We start from the raw sequence: 24,231 nt of genomic DNA, 5'->3' as shown, positions 1-24,231 counted from the left end.
TTTATTCAAATTAGAATTATACCAATTTGTTTACGTTGACTGGCAGCAGAACATAAAGGTTGAAAAATGTCAGACTGGAGAGACATGTAGAGGCACTTTTTTCCCTTATACTGTAACAGAAAGATGGAAATAGTGAGTAGGGGTTGGCAGTACCAATTTGATTTGAATAAGCTATTGTACTAAATGTATAACTAAGTTGGTCATTTATTCATTACAATTACTTAATCAATAAAACACAGGGAAACACTTGCTCATGTTCACCTCACTGCTCTGCCACATTCCCAGTTAGAGCCCACCTTCCTGCCATTGCTCTATCTTGCTCATTGTGTCTATTTTCTTATGCTTACTTTTTGGCTTTGGTTATTACGATGTTTGTGAAACAACAAATCTGTTTTAGCTTTGGCTGCACTCTACTTCTGCAACGTGCTACTCTAAGACTGCCGCTGCTATAGCCTTATGATTGGCACTCAAGTCGCCCCCTAAAATAAAATTACTGCATCTAAATACAGTATATATTTTACTTAAAGAATTTGTAATACATTTGAATTTGAAGCTATTGATGTCTGCATATTTTGTAGTGTGGCATGCAAAAGTTTGCCCCCCTTGCTTAAAATGCTACTGTGAATAGTTAACAGAGCAGAAGATGAACTGATCACATAAAGGCAGTAACAGACATTTTAAGCAAGTATGCCCAAACATGTCACTGTACATATACATGGGAAAATGCAAAATCAAGTTCACTATATATTGCAGGGTAAATGTAAAGTGTTGTCTGGGGACATTTTCTTATACTAGGGGGCTTTGGCCCCTTCTCGCTTCACTCTTGTATGTGGATTTCACTTTCATCAAACAACAAAACTTAATTCTCGTGGATAGGTCTCTTCATTGGGAAGAAACACTACTTTTTATCAATGGTAATGCAAATTAGATGATCTACTACAAGTCTCCGACTTAAACTTTAAAGCCAAACAATATCTACATGCTTCTGTCATATCGCCCATCTCTTTTTGCTTTTACATTTTCATCAATATCGCATTGAATTTTGATTCCGTGTTTGGAAAAACATTGTGACAATGCAACGTATAACTGCCCAGTGAGTATCACTTCTTTCTCTCTACAAGAAATGTGTCTGAAAATAGCAGTTACACAAATGAGAAATGATTAAACCATGTGCGTGGTTATGTGGGCAGGACTTTTCCAATTCACTTCGCAGGACCTGAAATTTTCTCTCTCAGGATTTCACTTTCACCACACAACAAATCTTTTATTTCTTGCAGATACGCCTCTTCATTGGGAAAAAACACTACTTTTTTTTTTCCCCTGATGGCAACACAAATTAGATGATCTACAAGTCTCTGACTGGAAGTTTAAATCCGACCAATATATTCAATCTTTTTTCACTGTTCCGTTATTTCACGAGTAATAATTTCCATTTGTTTGCACTAATGCGATCTTTACTATCCTTTTTTTTTGAGACTTTCGAATTTTCATACTTCTGTTATCTCTAACCTGCTCTGCATGTGTACCACCCCAACATCTTTGAATTCTTTATGATGTTTTACTTTGTCATCAACACTCTGTCTTATATTTCTAGCCCCAGGCATGGTTAAATCTCTTGGCACAAAGACTCGTCTTGGGGGACGTGAAAGGGTCTCTCCGAGAAAATCACGTCTCATCTTCTTCCAAGATTTTTTTTTATAATAGAGAGATGTGATTTTCCAGGGTGAAATGGGAGATTCTATTATAGTAAATAAGCAAGTTATTTGATATGTAACAAAAACTATTAGAAGTGACAAATCTTAACAGTAGAGTCAGCAAGGAATAAAACAAACAAACTTGACACAAGGCATCACACTGAACTACTAGGGGTCTAGACAGCGAGACTTCTGTAGATGTGTCTGCACTACAAGATGGCTCCAGCTGAGAATATGCACTTAAACTACAGTCATATGACCACTGTTCACGTCTTTTCTAACAAAAATGTATGTGCTAAGCTGCTTACCATAATAATTAAATCAATGAAAAAATTTTGCATGCCTTTGCCTGGAATGCTACAAGAAAACACACATCAAAACAGGCATATATTACCAATTACACATTTTCTATGTAAATGCCACATTCTTGAGGCTTTGGTAGATTTTGAAGAATTTTGTCTTATATCTATTAAAATATATTAAATAAAAAAAACTTAATGCGTTTCCTATTAGCAACCAAATTCTATAACAATTAAATGTCTTCGTGCACATGGCTGTAAGAAAAATCAGTACAAAGCACGGACATGTGTGCCCTCTAATGGTAATATTAGTGAAAAACAAAGTAATATTGGCTTAATATTTTAATCGTAAAATGGGACAATTTGATTTTACTTAAGACTAAGAAACCAGATTTACATATAAAAATCACATTTTCAGAATTATCCTAGGCAAAAATTTTGTTTTACCTTTCTTGAACTTTATTTCTCCAAGGTAAACTTTCATTCAAAAAATCTTCAAATGACATTAAAAAAACATTTCTTTTCAGCAGAAATGTATACCCAATAATTGCCACATTTTTTATTTAGCTACTTCAATTCAGAATATATACATTATAAATTATATAAAAATCACTATACACTTGTAATGAAGAAAATCAGAAGGAAAAGATAATAGTGCACACTTCTGCTGAATCTACTTGATCATAATAAATATTTCATTCACTTCACAGAAAATCTTTGCACTATAGGGCAAGTGTTCCATGTGACCAAAATCTTGGTTTAACACACTGATTTCAGCATATCCTTAACCTCACTGAAATGCTGCAAATACATGAAATGCTCTAGGAATGAAGATAATATACTAAATTTAATGTGTGTATATCTTAATTTGTATGCGAGTTTTCCTACCTGTTTTCAAAAAGTACATTAAAGATCAATTGTAATAAAACTTTTACAACAGACATCGCCTTCCTACAAAATTATCATTACTGTAAGGTTAAAGAAAGCACAATTTTCTCTTGGAACACAAGCTTTGGCAGTAAATCATGTAATTTTTACTTATACCCACTTGATTTTTTTCTCCAATAAAAATGTTACATTTTTAGCAATTATTAATGTGTATAAGACATGGCACCTTACAGTGAATACATTTGAATGCAACATTTTATAAAACATATTTAACAATATATACATCCATCTAGTTTCTACTCTTGTCTTTTGCTGTAGACAAGAGTGAAGCCGGTGAGGTGTGAATTATATAATAATGTAATATTCAAGAAAAGAAGATTTTTCACTTAAACACAAAACGAATGTTAAGAGGATGCATACACAACTTTCTGCAGCTATAAATTAGGGCTTTACTTAGTTTTAGAAGTTAGGAAAAGTACACAAACTTACATTGCAACTGCTAAGGTGAATAGATTTTTAAGTGACTGCAGCTATCAAACACCTTTTACTTCATTCACCGACAGGCAGTAATGAAACTGGCCTGATAATATTTTGGGTTCAGTTTATGTTTTGGGAATAATGGTGGAAGAAGTGACCAAATTATTAAAGCTTAACAGAAAAAGAAGTTCCACAAGAGCAGCCATGATCGGCCTGGGGATTATTAACAATCTGAAAGGATGAACGGATCAGTTCTTCACTGTAATCAAGTGTGGCCCCGTTAATGAAATTCAGACTTTCCTTGTCAACAACAACCATCACTCCATCCTGTTCAAATACTCTGGAAGATAAACAAAAAAAAAGCACAGATCACTTTACCTGAATAAGGTAAGATTAAAAATGACTTATTACTTCCAATGTGTCAGTACTTAATAAAAAAAACTTTTGTGTTTAAGTATGAAAATTTATTTTTGACTAAACCTGGAAGTATTTCAGACCAAATAAAGTGTGAATCTATAAATGCATCAACTTCAAAGAAAAGGCAAGAAAAACCAAGCTACCACAAGCTAAACCATTTCATTTTAACCATTGCTGATGATTCCAAGTCCAAAAGGTAAATGACTCAAAACAAACAAATGCTGCATTTAGAAATCATGTTATAATGCAAAACATTATTCCTCACTAATAAAGGATGCGCTTTCTGTTCTTAAGTAAATTCCCCTTATTTGTCTAAGAATTGAGAAGTCAGTCTTTTCTTTTAGCTAATTAAATAATTCTAGGCATCCTGTTACCACTCCCATGCATTTTCTACTTAGAAATCATACTTTCTCTGATGTTCTGCTCTCTGTAGAGACATCCCTATTGTATCATCTTTTTTTAGCATATACAGGTTCAAGGTGGGTGTCTCACAAACCAATGAGCAAAACAAGAAACTAACACATGATCAACAACTGGAGTTTGGGGGGGGTGTTGCCCCATAAAACAACAAGCACCGCTAAGCAACAAAATGAAATGTGCAGTGACATGATAACACTTGTGCAGAAGTTCAAGTGTCGAGTGTCACCTTTAAAACATCAGATGAATTAATGGAATGCTACTGCTTACAACTAACAGCAGCAGCTTCATTCTTTCTAGCTGCCCTTTTTGCAATATGAGCTCAGCAAAAACTGCTGCAAATTGCCTTCTTATGTCGGCAAAAACAGGTTATGGTTTTATGTCTATACACCCACATAATAGGAACACTGAATGTAGTGCCTCGTTGGTTGGTTAATGACTTCCAGAACAGTAGGCATGTTGGAGTGAAGGCTTGCTGAGATATTCCTATCCTGTCAGTCAGTTCCATGAGAAGTGAAAATAGGTAGCTGATATAAACTGACAAATAACCAAAACAGCTTTTTAGTAAAAAATACACAGAACTGGTCCCCTTAAAATGGGAAGTAAAATAGTCTATACATTATATTCATCACTTTTGAGGTTTAATATGTTTGTCACATCAACACAAAATAACGGCTCAGTGATATGATCTATCATATGCATGAGTCATCATCTAGCTGGTTTGGCTGCATTTCCCATATTAAACAAAGGTGTCACCAAGCTATTTCATAATGTATATGCAAATATTCCAAGATTCAAAAATATCCAAAATCAAAAGTACTCCTGGTCCAAAGACATTTTGGATTATGAATACTTGACCTATATTAACTCAAAACAAAAACGGATTCTAAAATGCACACTGAATGTATGTTTTTTTTTAAAACACAAGAAACATGCAATATTTTCCAAAACTTTTGACTCTATAACTATGGAAAAAATAATGACACCAGCTTTTCACTTTAAATACAATATACAGCACCATTTAGACATACCTACTTAAAAAAAAAAGAGTTTCCATCATTTTTACTTTTTTTCTGCACTTTAGAAAATATAGAAGACAACTATTCGAACATAAACAACACATGGAATTATGCAGGGACTAAAAAATGTGCTGAAAAAATTTCAAGATTATCTCATATTTTAGATTCTTCAAAGTTAAGACACTTTTTGTCTTGATGAAAACTTTGCACACTCTTGGCATTCTCTCAGCCTGCTCCATGAGGAGGTCTGGAACGACAATTTCAACTTCTGAGCACTTGTTAGATGTTTCTTCTTCACTCTCTGGTCTAAATCATAACAGTAACTCTTCTCTTGGGTCAGGGAATTGTGAAAGCCAAATTATCACTGCAGCACTCCATCTCTTGCCAGATTGTTCTTTTCTTGCAGTGTCAATCTAATGATGGTCTAATTTAGTACAAACCATATTGGAGGCAAATCACTGAAAAATGCTTAAGTGTAGTTTCAATTTTCAATAAATCAAAAGCAGTATCATCAGCAAACCAACACCACACCATCAAATCTCTACCATGCTTCACGGTGCTAACCACATCATGAAGGCATCACATGTCCAAGTTCTCTAGATCTCACACATGTAAAAAAATATATTTTTTTGGAGTGGTACGGCATTGAAAGATTGTTTTTAATTTAATTTTTCTTAAATAAAATCATACATAAGCATGACGTTCAATATTTATGTTTGTCTTGGGAACAAATGTCAAGCATTTGGGCAGAGGCATTGTGATGAAAATTTCTTTATGATCATGAAAAAAAACACACAATCATGTGGGTCTAAACTTTATTTAGATGTGTTCTTTGTGGACTAAATGCAATATTGAGACTCAAACATATTCCTTTTGGCTGCCTTTTCAGTTGCATGTGTGAAAGTATAAACCCATATGAACTTTCAAGTGTTAACTGGGAGAGAACCAATTTCTTAACTAGTTGACCTTGGATTTTTTAATAATGTACTGCATATAAAAAAAACCGTGACCTGAAGTAGCAACTTCACTTTGATACTGTACTTTTTTGTTTCCCTCATCCCTAAATTAACACAAAATATACAGCATTTATATTGGGACATATATGATAATCAATTTATATTAGGTCAAAAAACACTGGCTCATAAAGTTAGCACAATACAATAAGTAAATTTCAGCTAATAATTCTTTCAGATTTCATAATTGAAAAGGTATATTTCACCATCACTGGGAAGAACCGCGGGGTACTAAGTGAGGTACCAACCCGCACTACTTTTCTCTATAAATAAAACGGAACACGGTGAAAAGCTGATGATAATTTAAACCCAAACATACAGTGGGGAAAATTGTCCTGATTCCTTTGTATGTGTGGATTACTTGGGTTGTTACCAACATCTGGTGAAAAGTTCATGTCAATAGTCCCATTAGAAATGTATTTACTGAGAAAAACGTTGACACGTTCAATATTTATTTTCCCAGCTGTACGGGAATAAATGACGAAGACGTTGTATTAAAAAAAAAAAAAGTTAAGCATGAAATCAAAACATTACCAAAAAACTGTTCATATATTTGTAAAATGTGGCATTAGCAAGTAATTACCTGTCATCTTCACTGACAGAATTATCCAAGGAAAATTTATATTGAAATCCAGAGCAACCTCCACCTTGTATTAGAACTCTCAAGAACTCTCCATTTTCCTTTATTTCTTGTAACTTCTGAAAAACACATTGTCCTAATTAACACACAATGAAAAAAAAATAGCAAATCTGAACAACACGGGGCAGCTGCATCCAACTAAGGGTTTCTGAATAGCACAAGAGTATATACTTGAGATGATTTTTCCAGCAGTGAACAAACAAATGTTATGAATTACTTACAGTAGCACCTTAATGTGCTTATTATGCATACATTTTTGCTGACGTAAGTGCTGAATCAGCATTGGCAGTTCATTTTTAAAAATGACTATCACACCAGCATGCTAACAAATGTCTTAAGGTAGTGCTGCACAAGTTGAAATAACAGGTCTGAGTAATAGAAAAACTTTTGAGTTGAGACCTTGTGACCAAAAATTCATCCAACTTAAAATGTTTACAATTTAGTTTCACAGTGAGATGCATTTCAGTAAAAGTTTTGACATCATACTCTTTGAAGTGGATGGTCTGAACACTTGAAATTTTATTAGGGGGGGGGAGGACAGAAAAAAACACCTACCTTGGAGTTTCCATGTTCTCCCCGTGTCTGTGTGGGTTATCTCTGGGTGCTTGAGTTTCCTCCTATTTAATCTTTTAACATTATATTTATGTTGCATTCCTTTCTACATGCTATATTTCTCATTATTTCACAGTGTACTGAGCTCATCAGTGGAAGTGAGCTTAATAAGAATAAATTGAATTGAACTGAGCTGAACAAAATGTTCAGTTTCCACTGGATTGTAAATGACCTGGAGCCTCATGTATAAACGGTGCGTATGCACAAAAATGTTGTGTAAGAACGTTTCCACGTTCAAATCGCGATGTATACAACCTAAACTTGGCATAAAGCCACGCACATTTCCACGATAGCTCATACCCTGTCGTACACAAGTTCTCCACTCGGTTTTGCAGACTGGAGGCACCCAGCGTCAAAGCAGTGCTACTGCTATCTTTCTTTTTCAGATCCACATCCCTGAAGCGGCTTTATAAATACACTGAAATTAACCGCATATTGCTTATTAGTTGAATGCATCTGATTGTAATTAACCTGTAACAATATAATGGTCCACAGAATGGTCAAACTATTCCAAATACCATAACTGCTTTAGCGTTGTTACTCTCACTGCACCTTCTTCTGCTTCTTTCAGCTGCTCCCATTAGGGGTTGCCACATCAGATCATCTTTTTCGATATTACTCTCACTGCACCACTCGGCGTATTTATATCACTGTATCGGAGAGTGAATCACAGCTGCACAGCAGCCGATCGGAAAGAGAATTATCGGTATACAGCATCAAGCACATTCTGTCTCAGCCATTCGCTATTTGAACCGCTCTCATCTGACAAACACTTCAGAGTCTTTCCTGTACTGACCTCGCCGTTTAGAAACAGTTTCATCACAAGAGCTCTAAACGCACTCAATCAGTCCTTCAAGTGCTCCTTGTAGTACAAACTTATAAGTACAATCACCTCACTGTAAACTTGCGATACAGTTATAATATTGCACAACCTGAGCCACTTTATAAAGTGCGTATTTACATATGATGATGATATCATTTTTAAGATGAAATGCAGCAAAATATGTTTATTATACAGATAAAACTTTAATTAAATGGTGCCACAGCGCTAGCCAGGAGCTGCAACTTTGTTCGGGAAGGATAAATGGATAGAATAATTAAACATTACGAAGACATTTCAATATTCCTTAAAAGTTTTGAAGAATCTGCGTTCTAAGCTTACAGATGGCTTAACATCTACTACAGAGAGGATTGTGTTGCGATTGGATATTTGGAGAAAGAAAAGTAAGGACAGGAATTGGAGGTTAGTATGTTTGAAAGAGACAGTACTTCTGTAATAAAGTATTTCATCGAAGGTCGCGCATGGTGCAGCAAGCATCTTGCGTGAGACATGAACAATCACTGCGCCACCGTGTTCCCATGTTTAATAACATGCTTTAATTCCTATCATCATAAAAATGATATCACGTATACATCTCAGTATTTTCATTATTCAGAGAGCTGTAACATCACGTATGTAATGAATTCTATGTCCTGTCGGAGGAAGAGAAAGCCCGGAAGCACGTAGTGATTCACACACAAAGAGCACATAGAAGATCAAATACAAAACAAAGCATTTAACGTGCTACTTTAGTTACGATGGGATTTGAGAAACTAGTAAATTAAACGATTTTAAGATGAAGTTTATGATGTTCTACTTTACTGAAAAAATAAAACTACATGATTAAAGTGGAAATGTCGAGATTGAAGTTGACATTTCGTGCTTTTTTCCCCACTGTGTGCCTATTTTTTCTCTGTACCCTAATAAGCTTTCATATGACACTCAGACGGTGGATTACAACTCGCCTTTTCATGGCGGCTTTGATACGTGACAACTTCTTTTTTATTTCGGGCACTGTGTAACTTTGAGAACTTGAGCTTTTAAGTTTCTTTGACACGCTATGTCACTCGATCAACTTCCTTTTGTTGTTTATACCACTGTTTAAACCAACAAATAGTAAGTTTTTCCTTGCCTCCACTTGGTATTTGCTGAATTTCTTCTGTTTTCCCTCGTACTTTTGTAATTGCCTTTTCACAGAAGGCTGATCTTAAGGGCTATTTATATTAATTTGCATATTCAAAGAGGCGTAATTCTGGGAGGAGACAGGGCAGGACAGCAGGCGCGTGCACGTGCGTTACTTTTCACACTGACAGAGATTTATGTATCAGAAGAACGTGGAAGTTGGCAAACGCACAGATTTATGCATCTGGATTTTTTTGTGCATAAGCACATTTCCGCTTTTGTGCTTACATCATGTTATAGTGCGAATTTGACGCACGGCGTTATGCATGAGGCCCCTGTTAATTTACAGATGCTGTGTACAGAGTCACTCTGGCCCAATCCATTCCTGTATATTTTAAGAAAAGTAATTTTACTAAGATACAAAAAATTACCCTTGGAGAACACAATGTTATAATGGAGACAGACTTCCAAATGACATTAGTTGTAGAATTAATTATTTAGAGAAAGAAAACAGCTAATGCTTAATGAGATTAGCAGCAACATAAATCTGGCAAGTTGAAGGAAAAAAGTGTGTTTTACTAACATGCACTGTACAGGGTCTGTATCGAAGGAGTGACATAACAAAGGAGTGACAGAACGAGTCACCTACCACACACAACTGAAAGAACGCTCACCAAAAAAATCGGTGTCGCCTCACCTACCACTTGGATGGTTGGTTGAATGGTTGTCACTCCTTTGAAATTTATATCTGAGGTTTCACTCCTTTGTTATGTCACTCCAATGACATGTCAATCCTTTGAATAGGACCGACTGTACCTTGTCAGGTTTATAAGCATAAGCAGAGCATATAAATATTCTTGTAGTCTTACAACTGGTCTTTTTATTTTCTTTATAAAAACAGCATGCTACAGAATTAAATGTTATTTGTTAGTATTGATAACACTTGCCAAGGTTCAGGCTTTTTGGCCTTGTATATGGCTAAAGTAGTAATTTTCAAATGGGACTTAAAAGCCCCTTTCAATCAGTCCAGTACCGAGTATAAACTTGTTAGGATAGTTGTGAGCAAACACTCAAAAGCAATGGATGAAAGTCCAGATGAGGAAAACATTATGTAGATGAAAGGTTTGAGCAAGTGAAGACCTAAACAAAGATGTGGGTTGGTAGGCATGTGCATAAATCACTTTACCTGGCAAATAAAGCAAATTACTGCAGAGGGAAGCCTAAGGTGACTAAATTTTTTTCTCAAGTTACCCAGTACCTTTACCTTTCCAAAGTATTTTTAACCAAACTGTCTTTTTTTTCTATATACATTTTAGTATTTTTTTCTTCATAGGAGTCATTATAGGTATGTGTTTGCTCAGTAGTGATTATAGGTGCTTCTTAAATAATCTCAATAAATTATTCCAAAACCCTCTTAAAGCAGCCAAGGCAAGGTCACAGGGCCTGGAGGTTAAACTGGCAGCACTGGACACAAAGTGGGAAAACAGTACCAGACAGTGTACCAGTGTATTGGGGAGCCCACTCATGTAAATACACTCTTCATCATGCTGGGACCATATTAGAATCACCAATTAACATAGCTGCATGTGTTTACGGATGTGGGAGGAAAATGGAAGTACCCAGATTCTAAACTAAAGTCATACACAAAATGAATACAATTTTTTATCATCTTCTACCATAGAATTAAAACTATTACTAGACTCAATGCCGAACATAGGATCATGGTTAAAATCTCACATATGAACAAAAGGAAATGTATTACCTTGATGCATGCATCACTCAAATTTAGTTTTCCACAGCTAGACTTTATATCATAGTCTTTCTGCAAAATTGATGAGCTGCACTGCTTCAGAGATAAGCCATTTGTTGGGTGGAATGGAAAACTCAAACTTGGAAGACATGTTTTTGGACTGCTCCGGACTACAGGCAATGCCCTGTTTCAAACATAAACAGAGTGTAAAAGTATTACAAAATTGTACAAGTATTACAAAAACTGTTTAATATAGCATAAACTTTTTCATTACTTTCTTTTTCTTTTATCTTTGCAAAGTGGGCAAAAACACATTGTGATTGGCTCTTCACCAAGCCATCTGAGCAAACATCAATTTCCTTATGCATTTCCAACTCCAGTAATCATCCAGGTTTGTATTGTAATTGAAATATTCTCCTTGATTGGAGGTTAAATGGCAAATGGAATACTATACTTTGAAGGTAACACTTAGAAACTAGTATTATATTTCACAAATAAATTGATAAGACTCTTACTTAAATATATTAAATTTGATTGTTTACTTGTATACAATTTTCTCATGGGCAAAATGTCAGATAGTATTTTCGTTTGACTAAGTTAACGCAGTGAAAAATGGAATAATTGCGCTTAATTGGGGCCCTCTATCATGCCCCAAAATCTGGCAATGATACAAGGTAATGCAAATTATACTGTGTATTATGCTGGCAGATTTACTGACTGCATAGGAGTAATGTAATGAGTCAGAAGTGTTATTAAGGACTTCACTCCATACTAAGAAGCACTGATACACGTTTCAAGAAGGGTATGTGGTTTGCGAAATACTATTTGACCCACACATACTTCACTCCTCAATACATTTACAGTTTGCTTCAGTCAATTAGGTTATTGTGGCACAGTAAAAATACCAAACGTCTTTCTCAGGTGCTAAAGTGTTAATTTGCAATACTGGACATTCCTGCGACCTGGCAAAAAATTCAACTGATAATTGCGCCTAATTTACCTGCACCAGTTTTCAGCCAATGTCTTCCACAACACAGCTCTCCACATTACGACCTTCCTAAAATAATAACAAGGCGCGCACCCACCTCCCCATTCGGGCGAAAATTAACTGTCGTGTCTACCATTTGAAAACACAGACGTCAATCAAAATGACACACAGCTTATCTCCCACCCCTTTTATAAGCTAGACTCGTAATTGGCTCGAGGGCAGTGTAACCTTAGATTGTAACCCTTGAAATCTTTGAATTAACTTTATTTATAAAACAAGGACACAAAAGTAGAGGGTAAAGCTGATTAAAAGGGGTTAATTTCTTTAAAAAAATATTAGGCTTAAGTTCCTCGTTATAGACGATTCAAATGTCACTAAAACAGTATAATTTTATTATTGAATTAAATTTGAAAAAGCAAATAATGAAAAGGTGTGTGTGGAAACGTGGGTTCACATATTTAGTTATGAAATAAAACAAACTATTAAGAATTGGTTTTACTTTAAAAATAGCTGTCCGTATTTCACATAATATATGATATGAATTTAGTACGTTTTCCTCGTTGGGTTTTCACGGTACTGGTTTAAAAAGTAACATGTGGTTAAATAAGAGTCTTTCCAGTATCGCCTAGGAAACCCCGCCCCATGACGTAAGACCACGCGATCCACGATCATGTGAGTCTCATCTGACAACCAGCAGTTTTTTCTAAGTTTTTTTTTTTAAAACAAATCATTCCTGTGCCAAATACTTTTAATTTGCAGCATTTATTGTTTCAGAGCAGAAGAACGTAAAGATCTGTTCATGTAAAACTGTGGCAACCAGTTAAGAAGACTTTGGACTTGTAAAACAATGCCAATAAATATTTTAAGACGTGCCTGCTTTTGCCAAGAATAGCTCTAAAATGTTAGGACACTGAGGTATTAAAACTCACATAAATACATGTATAGTATAACGTTGTATATTACAATACTGACATGTTGTTTAATATAGTTTCTTGTGCCCGGTAGTGATACATGTTTTTAAAATTAAGTTTAGACTGGTTTATACAGTTTAACATTCTAGTTAGGATGAGGCTAAGCTAGCTAGCTGAATTTTAGAGTTGAAGTGGCCCTTACGCAATAAATATATATTTCTGAATATATATATGTATGTGAGTGAATGTATTATATTCAAAAACAAAAGTATAAATTAATCCATTGTTTCTGTTATTATAATAAATGTATATTTTCCGGACCTTTAAGGAAAGTTCTTTAACATGCGACTATGGACCGCCTGCGCTGTTTCATTGGCTACAATAATTCACGAGTCAGACTTTCTTGTCCTGTCTTTCCACGGCTCCGCCAATAGGGTGTTGACTTTTGCGAACCTTCTTACGTCACCGTAAAGTTGTATTTGCCACTTTCGGGGCAAAGGGCGTATTTTGACTCTGGCAAGTGGCAAGTACTGATTGTGTCTGCTTCTGTTCGCCCATACTCTTCTGCTTAGTTTTAGCAGTACGTAATGAGATGCTGAATTTAGTAATTTCTGAAAAGGTTTAGTATACTGCGTTTGTAAATATGTTACTATATAGCTTCCTGTTAGACTTTTATTAGTGTAAATATCGGAATCGTTTATCTTAAGTTAAAGATCCATTAGCCGAAGCTCCAGCATATTATTTATACACCGATAAGGAAAAGCAGTCTGATCGTTTCAACAGGAAACTGTTACGGAAGGGAAGTAAGTAGCCAACAAGGATTCGCTGGTCATTGCTAAAAAATCCTTTCATCTCTTTTAGCTGACAACGGCTGCGACAATGATAAAACAAGGCCTGGCATTCTTCTTTCTTTCATTGATTGTTGTCTGCAATGCGGAGCCGATCAAATATGCCGATTGTGGTGAGTGATTTGTCGATTTTTTTTTAAGTTCGTACTATAGTTTTCTGAATGTTGTCCGGTCATTTTATTCCGGAAGGTGCAGTCTTTAAAGCATAAACCATGAATTAGGTATAAAAATATTAATCGTTAGTCCTAATCGGAATGTGCAAGGTTTTCAAATGATTTGACTAATGTACCTATGGTTTATCTGGCAGAACTCCTCTGCAATATAACACTGGAGCCCTTCTAACAGAAAATACGTGAGGCAGACGTATTCGTCCTGTAATGTGCTCCAGATTTTAGAGCAGGACAACTTTGCCAGTGAATTAAATAAAGCATTGGGCTGGGCAGAAGTGGCATGGAATGAAAATGTGCAGTATTTCACTTTTTAATTATTGATCAGGTTTAATGACACCAATCGATGTACCTTTTAAAACATTGTACCCCCTGTGCGGCATGTGTTGGCATGCTTCCCAACTTGACTTGTTACCACAAAGTTGCTTGTGAATAGCTTGCTGTGGATTAGGTAAATTGGTAAACAAGTGCCTAAATTCAGCCTTGGTCCAGAATACATGGTAAATTACAACGTAGGGTTTTTCGATTTTCTTTGCATAATCACAAAATAAATGTTATAGGTGACATTAAATATGCCCAGTGTGTGAGTTTGAATGTGCTCAGTGATGCACTGTTGCCCCATTCAGAGTGAGCCCCTGCCTTGAGTTAGACAAACGTAGTAGGACAAAATTGCGTTGTTTAGGCTCTAGTTTGAGTCACTCAGCTTGTTTCTAAAACAATCATTTTGGCCTTTCAAAGAGTTAAAATTTTAGTAGTGCATGTAATAAAGTTTGTGAGATGAATGAAAAAAATAATGACATAATTAACAAAAGCTAGTTCTGGTCCAGTATGACATATGCTGTGTAAGAACAACATGCAGTGGAGAACAATTTGGGAGAAAATGGCAGTGCTTGAAGAAAAGGGAGAATAACCGTACTACAGTAAATGTAACAATTGTATGGCAATTAGTTATAAGCCAATATAATTTAGCTATTAATGCTATGTAGTGCCAGGAAAAAAAGTTTTTACAGAACTAGGTAGTATACAGGTGCATCTCAATAAATTAGATTATCATTGAAAAGTTAATTTATTTCAGTAATTCAATTCAAAAAGTGATACTCATATTATATAGATTCATTACACACAGAGTGATATATTTCAAGCGTTTATTTCTTTTCATTTTGCTGATTATGGCTTATAGCTAATGAAAACCCAAAATTCAGTATCTTCACTTTTCGATGATATTCCAATTTACTGAGATGCACCTGTAAGTTGATACTGCAATACCATCTGCCATACATGATAGAAGTGGAAACATTTTACTGGAATTATCATAAACAGAAATTGGTGTGTTGGAACCTTCATCAAGTAAATATATGTTTTTCAGTGTTCTTTTTATTTTTGATGGGGAAGAAAGTATTTGTCATGTTTATTCTGTTTCCCACTTATTCTAATTAAACTAATTGCAACCTAAATGATATTTTGTTCATGGTGAAGCAACAACTAGTTCTTATGCTTATATGTTTGATTAGTGCTCATGTTTAGCTTGCTTTTTAAAATTATTTCATGTTGTTATCATTCATCCTTCCATTTATCAATTTTCTAATTTTCTTATGTAGCTCAATAAATATAGAGATGTAATTGAAATGTATAAAATTTCATTTTTTTAGAAGCATTTGATGTAATATTTTAGAGAGTCTGGTATAAGTATAGTTCATTATTGAAATTGCTTCATAAAAGTAGATTCAGCTTCTTTGGAAACATTGTTTGAAATATATGGTCAGTGGAAAAATATAAATGTTGTATGAATTTTTATGTTATTAAATTTTACATATTACATGCAAGACCTCCTGTTTGTCATGCAAGTTGCGTGGTTTTCTTGTTTGGATCCCAAGTTTGTGAAAGACAGAAATATTTGGTGGTGATAAAATGATAGGTTATTCAATGCAAAATTAAAATCTTAAAAGTTGCTCTAGAAATTATTTCAGAAAGGATTTCAACATTCTCAGATCTGCTTTATGGGAACAATTTACAGTGAAGATGGATAAAGTGATGAAACAAGTCCTCTAATTCTCACATTTATGTATTTTTTCCAAAATTTTCAGGTTCCAAAGTGGGTAAAATAGCTTCTGTTGATATCTTACCCTGCCCAACTCAACCTTGCATTTTGCAGAAGGGAAAGACATATTCTGTCAACGTGACATTCAACAGTAGTAAGTTTACAAAAACGTTTTATGAGTAATTATTAATTTATTCTTAATGATTTGATTCTATTGTCAGTTTTTGGAGAATGCACAGTTACAAAGGGAAATGTAGTCAAAAATTGAATCATAGCAGCAGCATTATATGAAATTGTGGAGTTTCAGAGATTTTTGCTGCTTGTGTTCAGTACAGAATAAGCTCAGTGAATTTTTCTTGATACAGTGCATCCAGAAAGTATTCACGGCGCATCACTTTTTTCCACATTTTGTTATTTTACAACCTTATTCCAAAATGGATTAAATTCATTTTTTTCCTCAGAATTCTACACACAACACCCCATAATGACAACGTGAAAAAAGTTTACTTGAGGTTTTTGTAAATTTATTAAAAATAAAAAAACTGAGAAATCGCATGTACATAAGTATTCACAGCCTTTGCTCAATACTTTGTCGATGCACCTTTGGCAGCCTCAAGTCTTTTCAAATATGATGCCACAAGCTTGGCACACCAGTCCTTGGCCAGTTTCGCTCATTCTTCTTTGCAGCACCTCTCAAGCTCCATAAGGTTGGATGGGAAGCGTCGGTGCACACCCATTTTAAGATCTCTCCAGAGATGTTCAATCGGATTCAAGTCTGGGCTCTGGCTGGGCCACTCAAGGACATTCACAGAGTTGTCCTGAAGCCACTCCTTTGATATCTTTGCTGTGTGCTTAGGGTCGTTGTCCTGCTGAAAGATGAACCGTCGCCCCAGTCTGAGGTCAAGAGCACTCTCGAGCAGGATTTCATCCAGGATGTTTCTGTACATTGCTGCAGTCATCTTTTCCTTTATCCTGAATAGTCTCCCAGTTCCTGCCGCTGAAAAACATCCCCACAGCATGATGCTGTCACCACCATGCTTCACTGTAGGCATGGTATTGGCCTAGTGATGAGCGGTGCCTGGTTTCCTCCAAACGTGACGCCTGGCATTCATACCAAAGAGTTCAATCTTTGTCTCATCAGACCAGAGAATTTTGTTTCTCATGGTCTGAGAGTCCTTCAGGTGCCTTTTGGCAAACTCCAGGCAGGCTGCCATATGCCTTTTACTAAGGAATGGCTTCCGTCTGGTCACTCTACCATACAGGCCTGATTGGTGGGTTGCTGTAGAGATGGTTGTCCTTCTGGAAGATTCTCCTCTCTCCACAGAGGATCTCTGGAGCTCTGACAGAATGACCATTGAGTTCTTGGTCACCTCCCTGACTAAGGCCCTTCTCCCCCGATCACTCATTTTAGATGGCCGGCTCTAGGAAGAGTCCTGGTGGTTTTGAACTTCTTCCACTTATGGATGATGGAGGCCACTGTGCTCATTGGGACCTTCAAAGCAGCAGACATTTTTCTGTAACCTTCCCCCAGATTTGTGCCTTGAGACAATCCTGTCTCAGAGGTCTACAGACAATTCCTTTGACTTCATGCTTGGTTTGTGCTCTGACATGAACTGTCAACTGTGGGACCTTATATAGACAGGTGTGTGCCTTTTCAAATCATGTCCAATTAACTGAACTTACCACAGGTGGACTCCAATTAAGCTGCAGAAACATCTTCATGGCAAAGGCTGTGAGTACTTATGTACATGTGGTTTCTCAGTATTTTTATTTTTAATAAATTTGCAAAAATCTCAAGTAAACTTTTTTTCACGTCATTATGGGGTGTTGTGTGTAGAATTCTGAGGGAAAAATTAATTTAATCCATTTTGGAATAAGGCTGTAACATAACAAAATGTGGAAAAAGTGATGCGCTGTGAATACTTTCTGGATGCACTGTATATTCTAGATATTTTAAAACAATGAACTGTGATGCTTTCACTGGAGTGTAAGTCATGTTTTCTTTTTCCACTTTAACCAATTCTTGTATTTAATTGTAATCCTATGATAATGCATAATGTTGTAGTATGCAGTATTCCTGTACATTTAAAATCAGTTGTCATTAAGTCTACACATTGTAACACTTGCTTGTTAAGATGCTGCTCTCTTGATTCTAGATATTATCATAGTTTGAAGGCAGCAAGTAATTGTCATATGCCAGCATTCTGTTTCTCAGCTTCCTGTTCTCTAATTTCAAAAATGAGGGGGTTGGGTATGCTGAAAACAACAGTCCTGGTCAAGGACTGTTTTTTCCCAGTTATATAAACACTTGCCTACATGGCTGCTTAAAGACATTTTCTAAATAATTTGTATTTTGGCAAAGAACAAAAAGGTGTCATTTTGCTTGACTTCTCACTACATTCATAATGGCTAACATGGTACAACACCCTAGTAATACAGGCAAAGAATAATCACATTCTAATTTGAATTTTCTGAATGGTATTTTCCTATGCATTTGTATTGCAACCAGGTTTACGTTTACTTCTAATTGAACTCTTTTCCTGTCTAGATAAGCCTGCTTTTTCAAATGCATTAGAATTTTTGTAATTGTTAGTGAACAGCTTACATTTTTACTATCCATTTTTTGTAAAAAGTTTTTTTTAGCAGTTCACAACAGTTGTCAGATCAAATAAATGACAATGCATTTGTTGCCCCTTTGTCAGATGACTTTCTGCTTATGTTACATTTTTCTTCTTAATTCTTAGATTATGTACATGTTTAATATTTTTTTTAATGAAAATATGTATGGTATTAAAGTTCAGACCAGTACTACTGAAGGTTTTAGTAAGAATGTCTGACTGAAGATATTATTACTGTGGTGATCAAAATATTTTAACCGTGTCCTATTAAAAGATACACTAGTAAAATCAAATAAAATGTTATTTTACCACGTAATGCCCATGCACACTAGTGTACTTGTTGTAATGTTCATGAGGCTTCTCTGTGTTACTCTAATAAAACGTTTTGGCATGTTTGTGCAACCACTCTTCTGTAGTTGACTTACAGTGGATTTATTTAAGTATTTAGACCCCTTCACTTTCTGCACACTTTAATATGTTGTAGATTTCTTTTTAAATTTGCCATTTCTGCCCATCAAGCAATACTCAACCCCTAATGTTGAAGTGAAAACATGTTTTCATAAAGGTTTATGGAAATTTATTAAAAGTTAAAAGCTAAAATCTCTTGTTTTATACAAGTATTCAGACCATTCGCTGTGGTACTCCAAATTGTGGTCGGGTGCATCTTGTTTGCTTTAATTATCCTTGAGATGTGTATAGAACTTTACTGGAGACCACCTGTGGCAAAGAGCACAATGGCCTAAATAATTGTGAAATGGAAGAATATGTTTGACCTAATGTTTCTCTTTGAATATTATGCTCACTACTACCATATTTATTTGTACTAAGTTTGTTCTTTGTATACTACCGTACATTTTAATTAATGTTATACTCTGGTTCCTCTGTAAAATCTGTTAACAAACCAAATTTCCCTTTGGGGACAATAAAATTGAATTGAATTGCGATGGTGATTCACCTTTCTGAACGACAATGACCCAAAGCATACAGCCCAGACAATGCGGGAGTGGCTTTGGGACAGGTCCTTGAGTGCAAAAGCCCAGTTTAAAACCCCATATAACATCTGTGGAGAGACTTTTGGTAGCTTACAAACACTTTCCATCCAAACCTATAGCACTAGAAAATCTGCTTGGAAGAATTGGATAAACTGCCCAAATTCAGGTGTGCAAAACTTGTAAATGCACACCCAAGATGACCTGAAACTTTAATTGCCACCAAATGGTCTTCTACAAAGTATTGAAATAAGCATCTGAATACTTCTACAAATGAGGTATTTCAGTTTATGATTTTTAATAAATTTGCAAACCTTTGTGAAACATGTTTTTACTTTGTCATTATAGGTTATTGACTGTAGATTTATGGACAAAACTGTCATATTTATGTATTTAAAAATAAATCTGTAGCAGAAGGGTGAAGTTCGATTTTTATTGATCACCAGTTGTAATATATAGTTGCACAAAATCTGTAAAAGAGGTTATAGGGAACAAAATTACTCACGAGTACAAATTACTTGTAAAAAGAAGTTAAATGAATTTCCCATGACGAGGTTTGAAAATAACTCAAAAGTAGTATTGTATTTTCAATTAAAAGAAATAACTGGTCAATGAACAGAATTTAACCAAATACCACATACTTTGTTATAATAAACTGAGCTTGAAGGCCTCTGTTTTGTTTATGACAGTTGAAAGGTGTGTCTGTGTGTGTGTGTGTATCTTTTTCCTGTAGGTCCTTTACTTTTTTTTTTTTTTTTTTTAAATCAGGGAACATGTTTGTTCTTAAGGATATAACTTGTCTTGCTTAAATTAATTTTATGAACATTTACACTACCTTTACAATTTTTATATGTAAACATTTTTCCTTGTACATTAATGTATAATTTTGCAATGTCTGATGTTTTCATTTGACAGATGTAAACAGTGAAACCAGCAAAGCCATTGTCCATGGAATAATTGCGGGTCTTCCTATTCCATTTCCTATACCAATAGACGATGGCTGTAAATCTGGTATTCAATGCCCAATGAACAAAGACCAGATATATAATTATATCAATGAATTACCTGTAAAGCCAGAATACCCCTCAGTGAGTATACAATCAAAAATGTTTAATAAAAATGCTTTTATTTTTAATTTCATAATGCATTTTGAGAGAGTCTGAAAGTAGATGTATTTCTGACTTTAAAGTGTTTTTTTAATTTTTAAGACTTTTTTTTAAATTGTCCTCTTTTGTGTCTAGTTTATAATGTGTTGTTGCATTGTTATTTTTAGATGTGAAGTTGTGGCTGGTTGTTTATTTTTTCAGTAGTCTTATTTATGTTCATTGTAACTGTATCTTTTTGAATGCTTTAGATCAGGGGTCGGCAAACCTTTTATCAAAAGGCCCTCTTTACATATCTAAATAAGCCTCTTTTTTTTTTTTCTTTTTCTTTCCAAATACATTAGAATTAGTTTAATTGTTAGTGAACAGCTTACCTTTTACTATTCTGTTTTTTTTAAAAAAAAAAAAACAGTTGTCAGATCAAATAAACGACAAAACTTCTACTGGTAATTTAGTGAATGTGAGCAAATTAAATTTACAGTAGGTGTGAGAACTGTCATTACACCTTCAAGACGCCTTATATTAGGTTCTTCTTGCACATGTATAAATATTGTGCATATTTCAGCTACAATCTGGCTTCTTTATATGGGTAGTGGCATTGTTACTTATCTAAAGCTTACTATGAGAAATTTGACTTTTTAAATATGGCTTGGTAGCATACTGTTTTTTGTGATAAAGTTTAAATACATTTTTGCTTTTTGTTTTTTTTCCCCAGATTAAACTGGTTGTACAGTGGGAGCTGAAGGATCAAACTAACACAGACTACTTCTGCTTTAGATTTCCAGTTGAAATCAGCAGTTAAACACTTAACATCATGTACACTAAATGAGATGGCTACAATGAAAATTCTTTCTTTCAGCTCTTTTTTTTTTTTTTTTAAAATGAAGGCCTTTTTCAGCCTTTAGCAATATTTTGTTCAGCTGATGATCTAGGAATACTGAGATTTATTTTTTACAGATATTTCTATTTAATTTTTTTTAATCAATTGCCAGCTAACTAAGTACTTTTATTTGTAATCCAATTTCAAGACAAGTTGACTACTGTGTAGTCACCTAGTGCCTGGTTTTAAAGAACTAGTGTATGTGGCATATCATTTTATTCTACTTTTAAGACAAATCAAAGTGTCCTGAACACATTCCTTTTGTAATGCATATCTTACAATTTTAAGTTGGCTTATTTTCTTCTAATCTTGATAACTATTTTAAACTGTTGTATGTTTTTAATAAATTGTCATTAATAAATGTGTACTTTTAATTTTTTGTTAAAAAGAACCGCACATCTGTTTTGACCAATACTTTCTAAATTATACTGGTAATCCTTTTCAGCCACTGTAGAGGTTTTTAATTGCACGTAGACACATATACTGTACATTATTAACATATTTAATACAAATCTGACATCTACAAGAAAATAGACTTGAAGTTGTCAGTGGTATATGTTTAATTTATTATGCAATGAAATGTTTGTTTCTTTTTCCATGATCTGCCCCATAGCACAGGTGATTACATGAGAAGCCATGTGAATTTTAGGTCAATAGAATCTCATATTCAATGTAACACACATGACATTGTGAATCTCCCGTGCCTAAAAGGTGGCTAACACTTCTGTCGATAAGCTCCTAGTTTCAAGTTACTGCTTGCCAAGGGTTCATGCTCCCTGTATTTAAACATGCCTTCTTACTGGTTTACAAAAATATTTTAAATGGACAAATACAAAACATTTTTTTAAAAAAACAAACAGTGCAATATAAAACCTGAGAGGCCTTATGTCACAGTTAGTTGGCATCTCACCATGTCACACTCAAGGCAAATCATTCTGCAGGTTAGGATTACAATTAAGATTATTTATTTTAGGTTTTCCCTTCCAGGTTCATCCCCTAATAACTCATTAGAATCTTTACTGACTTTAAAATTTGCCAGTTTGGTAGGTTTGAATGTGTCTTGTGATAAACATGGTTTCTTTGTTACATATGATGTTACTAGAATAGGCTCTAGCTCAGTGTGACTCTCTAATGGAGATACATGATGGAAGGATAGATGGATGTGTGGATGGAGAGTTATGAATCAATAAGTGGCTTGTGCTTTCTGTGGCGCGTATAACACATCCTAACATCAGTCTTTTCTTTTTGATGAAAAGTACTTGCTACATTAACTTTTATTTGCAGCATTATCTCACAATTTTACCTATTTTTAATTGTTTTGTATACAGTAATTTAAACCACAAGAAGATACTTGCAAGTGCAGAAAAACTGCATTAGATCAGCTGCAGTGATGGAGGCTGACAAGACTATAAGTTAAGCAGTGGTGCCTTTGTTGTACAAACTAAAAAATTTAGGTGTATATATAAGCAGAACACTAGAAAGAGTGTAAAAATGGGGAGTAGGTAAGGACAAGAAAGCAGTGGAGCCTGCAGGCATCTGAAAGTTAACTTCACTGCAGAATGAGTCACATAATAGACAATGATAGCAAGTCAAAGCCCAGAGCCTGTGAGGTGTGTGTGTGTGTGTGTATATATATATATATATATATATATATATATATATATATATAATGAGAGTGGTCGCTTTAAGGAACTAAAGCAAGTGTTTTTGACACACGCTGAATAAGTTGTTAGCTAAATAGAATGGGTCTGCAGAGTTGTGTTTTTTGTTGTTTTTTTTTTTAAATAAGAGGGCAAGTTAATACTACTGTTACTTAACTTAAAACAATTTAAATTGTTAATTATAATGGGGCATAGTGTCACACAGAATTGTTAATAGGGACATTACAGTGTCAGTCCTGTTAGATATTTGCATTAATGGAATTTAGCTGACAAGAGGTCTACATCTTGGTGAGTGATGCCAGTTAATTGAGCACCTTGGATTCTGGATTACCTACTCTGTTGCAAAGGACAAAAAGTTTGAGTTGGCGTTAGCCACCCTAATTTGAGGTGTTCAAAGGAAATATAACGATTTACATCATGATGTATTTTAAATATTAAAATGTAAGTATAGTGTAAGGGCGGCACGGTGGCGCAGTGGTAGCGCTGCTGCCTCGCAGTTAGGAGACCTGGGTTCACTTCCCGTGTCCTCCCTGCATGGAGTTTGCATGGTCTCCCCGTGTTTCGTCTCACAGTCCAAAGACATGCAGGTTAGATGGGTTGGCGATTCTGAATTGGCCCTATTGTGTGCTTGGTGTGTTTGTGTGTGTCCTGCGGTGGGTTGGCACCCTGCCCGGGATTGGTTCCTGCCTTATGCCCTGTGTTGGCTGGGATTGGCTCCAGCAGACCCCAGTGACCCTAGTTCGGATTCAGTGGGTTGGAAAATGGATGGAAGTGTAGTGTAAATGTTTAAAGGCTTAAATATTTTCAATTGTAATAGAAAATTTTTCTGCTGGATCCCCAGTAAAGGATCAAAAATCAAT

At 35.1% G+C, this 24,231-nt stretch overlaps 2 protein-coding genes across 4 annotated transcripts; one reads left to right on the top strand and one right to left on the bottom strand.

Annotated features, from left to right (window-relative positions):
* Positions 1-2,320: 2,320 nt before the first annotated feature.
* On the bottom strand, positions 2,321-12,312 carry isca2 (iron-sulfur cluster assembly 2). Its single transcript, XM_039741584.1, has 4 exons — positions 12,169-12,312; positions 11,181-11,352; positions 6,808-6,923; positions 2,321-3,698 (listed from the first exon to the last, which is right to left on the bottom strand). Exons 1-4 carry the CDS (start codon positions 12,213-12,215, stop codon positions 3,524-3,526), a joined length of 510 nt encoding a protein of 169 aa, XP_039597518.1. The 5' UTR covers positions 12,216-12,312; the 3' UTR covers positions 2,321-3,523.
* A 1,226-nt stretch (positions 12,313-13,538) lies between these two features.
* Positions 13,539-22,067, top strand: LOC120518721 (NPC intracellular cholesterol transporter 2-like). Of its 3 annotated transcripts, none has more exons than XM_039741650.1 (5): positions 13,539-13,647; positions 13,929-14,028; positions 16,167-16,274; positions 20,643-20,815; positions 21,546-21,925. In XM_039741650.1, exons 2-5 carry the CDS (start codon positions 13,947-13,949, stop codon positions 21,630-21,632), a joined length of 450 nt encoding a protein of 149 aa, XP_039597584.1. In that variant the 5' UTR covers positions 13,539-13,647; positions 13,929-13,946; the 3' UTR covers positions 21,633-21,925. The 3 variants fall into 3 exon arrangements, with proteins under 3 accessions (XP_039597584.1, XP_039597585.1, XP_039597583.1); XM_039741651.1 differs by having other exon boundaries at positions 13,572-13,590; XM_039741649.1 differs by having other exon boundaries at positions 13,580-13,686; positions 21,546-22,067.
* Positions 22,068-24,231: the final 2,164 nt, after the last annotated feature.

This window comes from Polypterus senegalus, chromosome 18 (genome assembly GCF_016835505.1).
Source record: "Polypterus senegalus isolate Bchr_013 chromosome 18, ASM1683550v1, whole genome shotgun sequence".
Classification (NCBI taxonomy): Eukaryota; Metazoa; Chordata; class Cladistia; order Polypteriformes; family Polypteridae; genus Polypterus; species Polypterus senegalus.
Note: the sequence above shows the minus strand (reverse complement) of the source record. Positions and strands in the feature narration are given on the sequence as shown.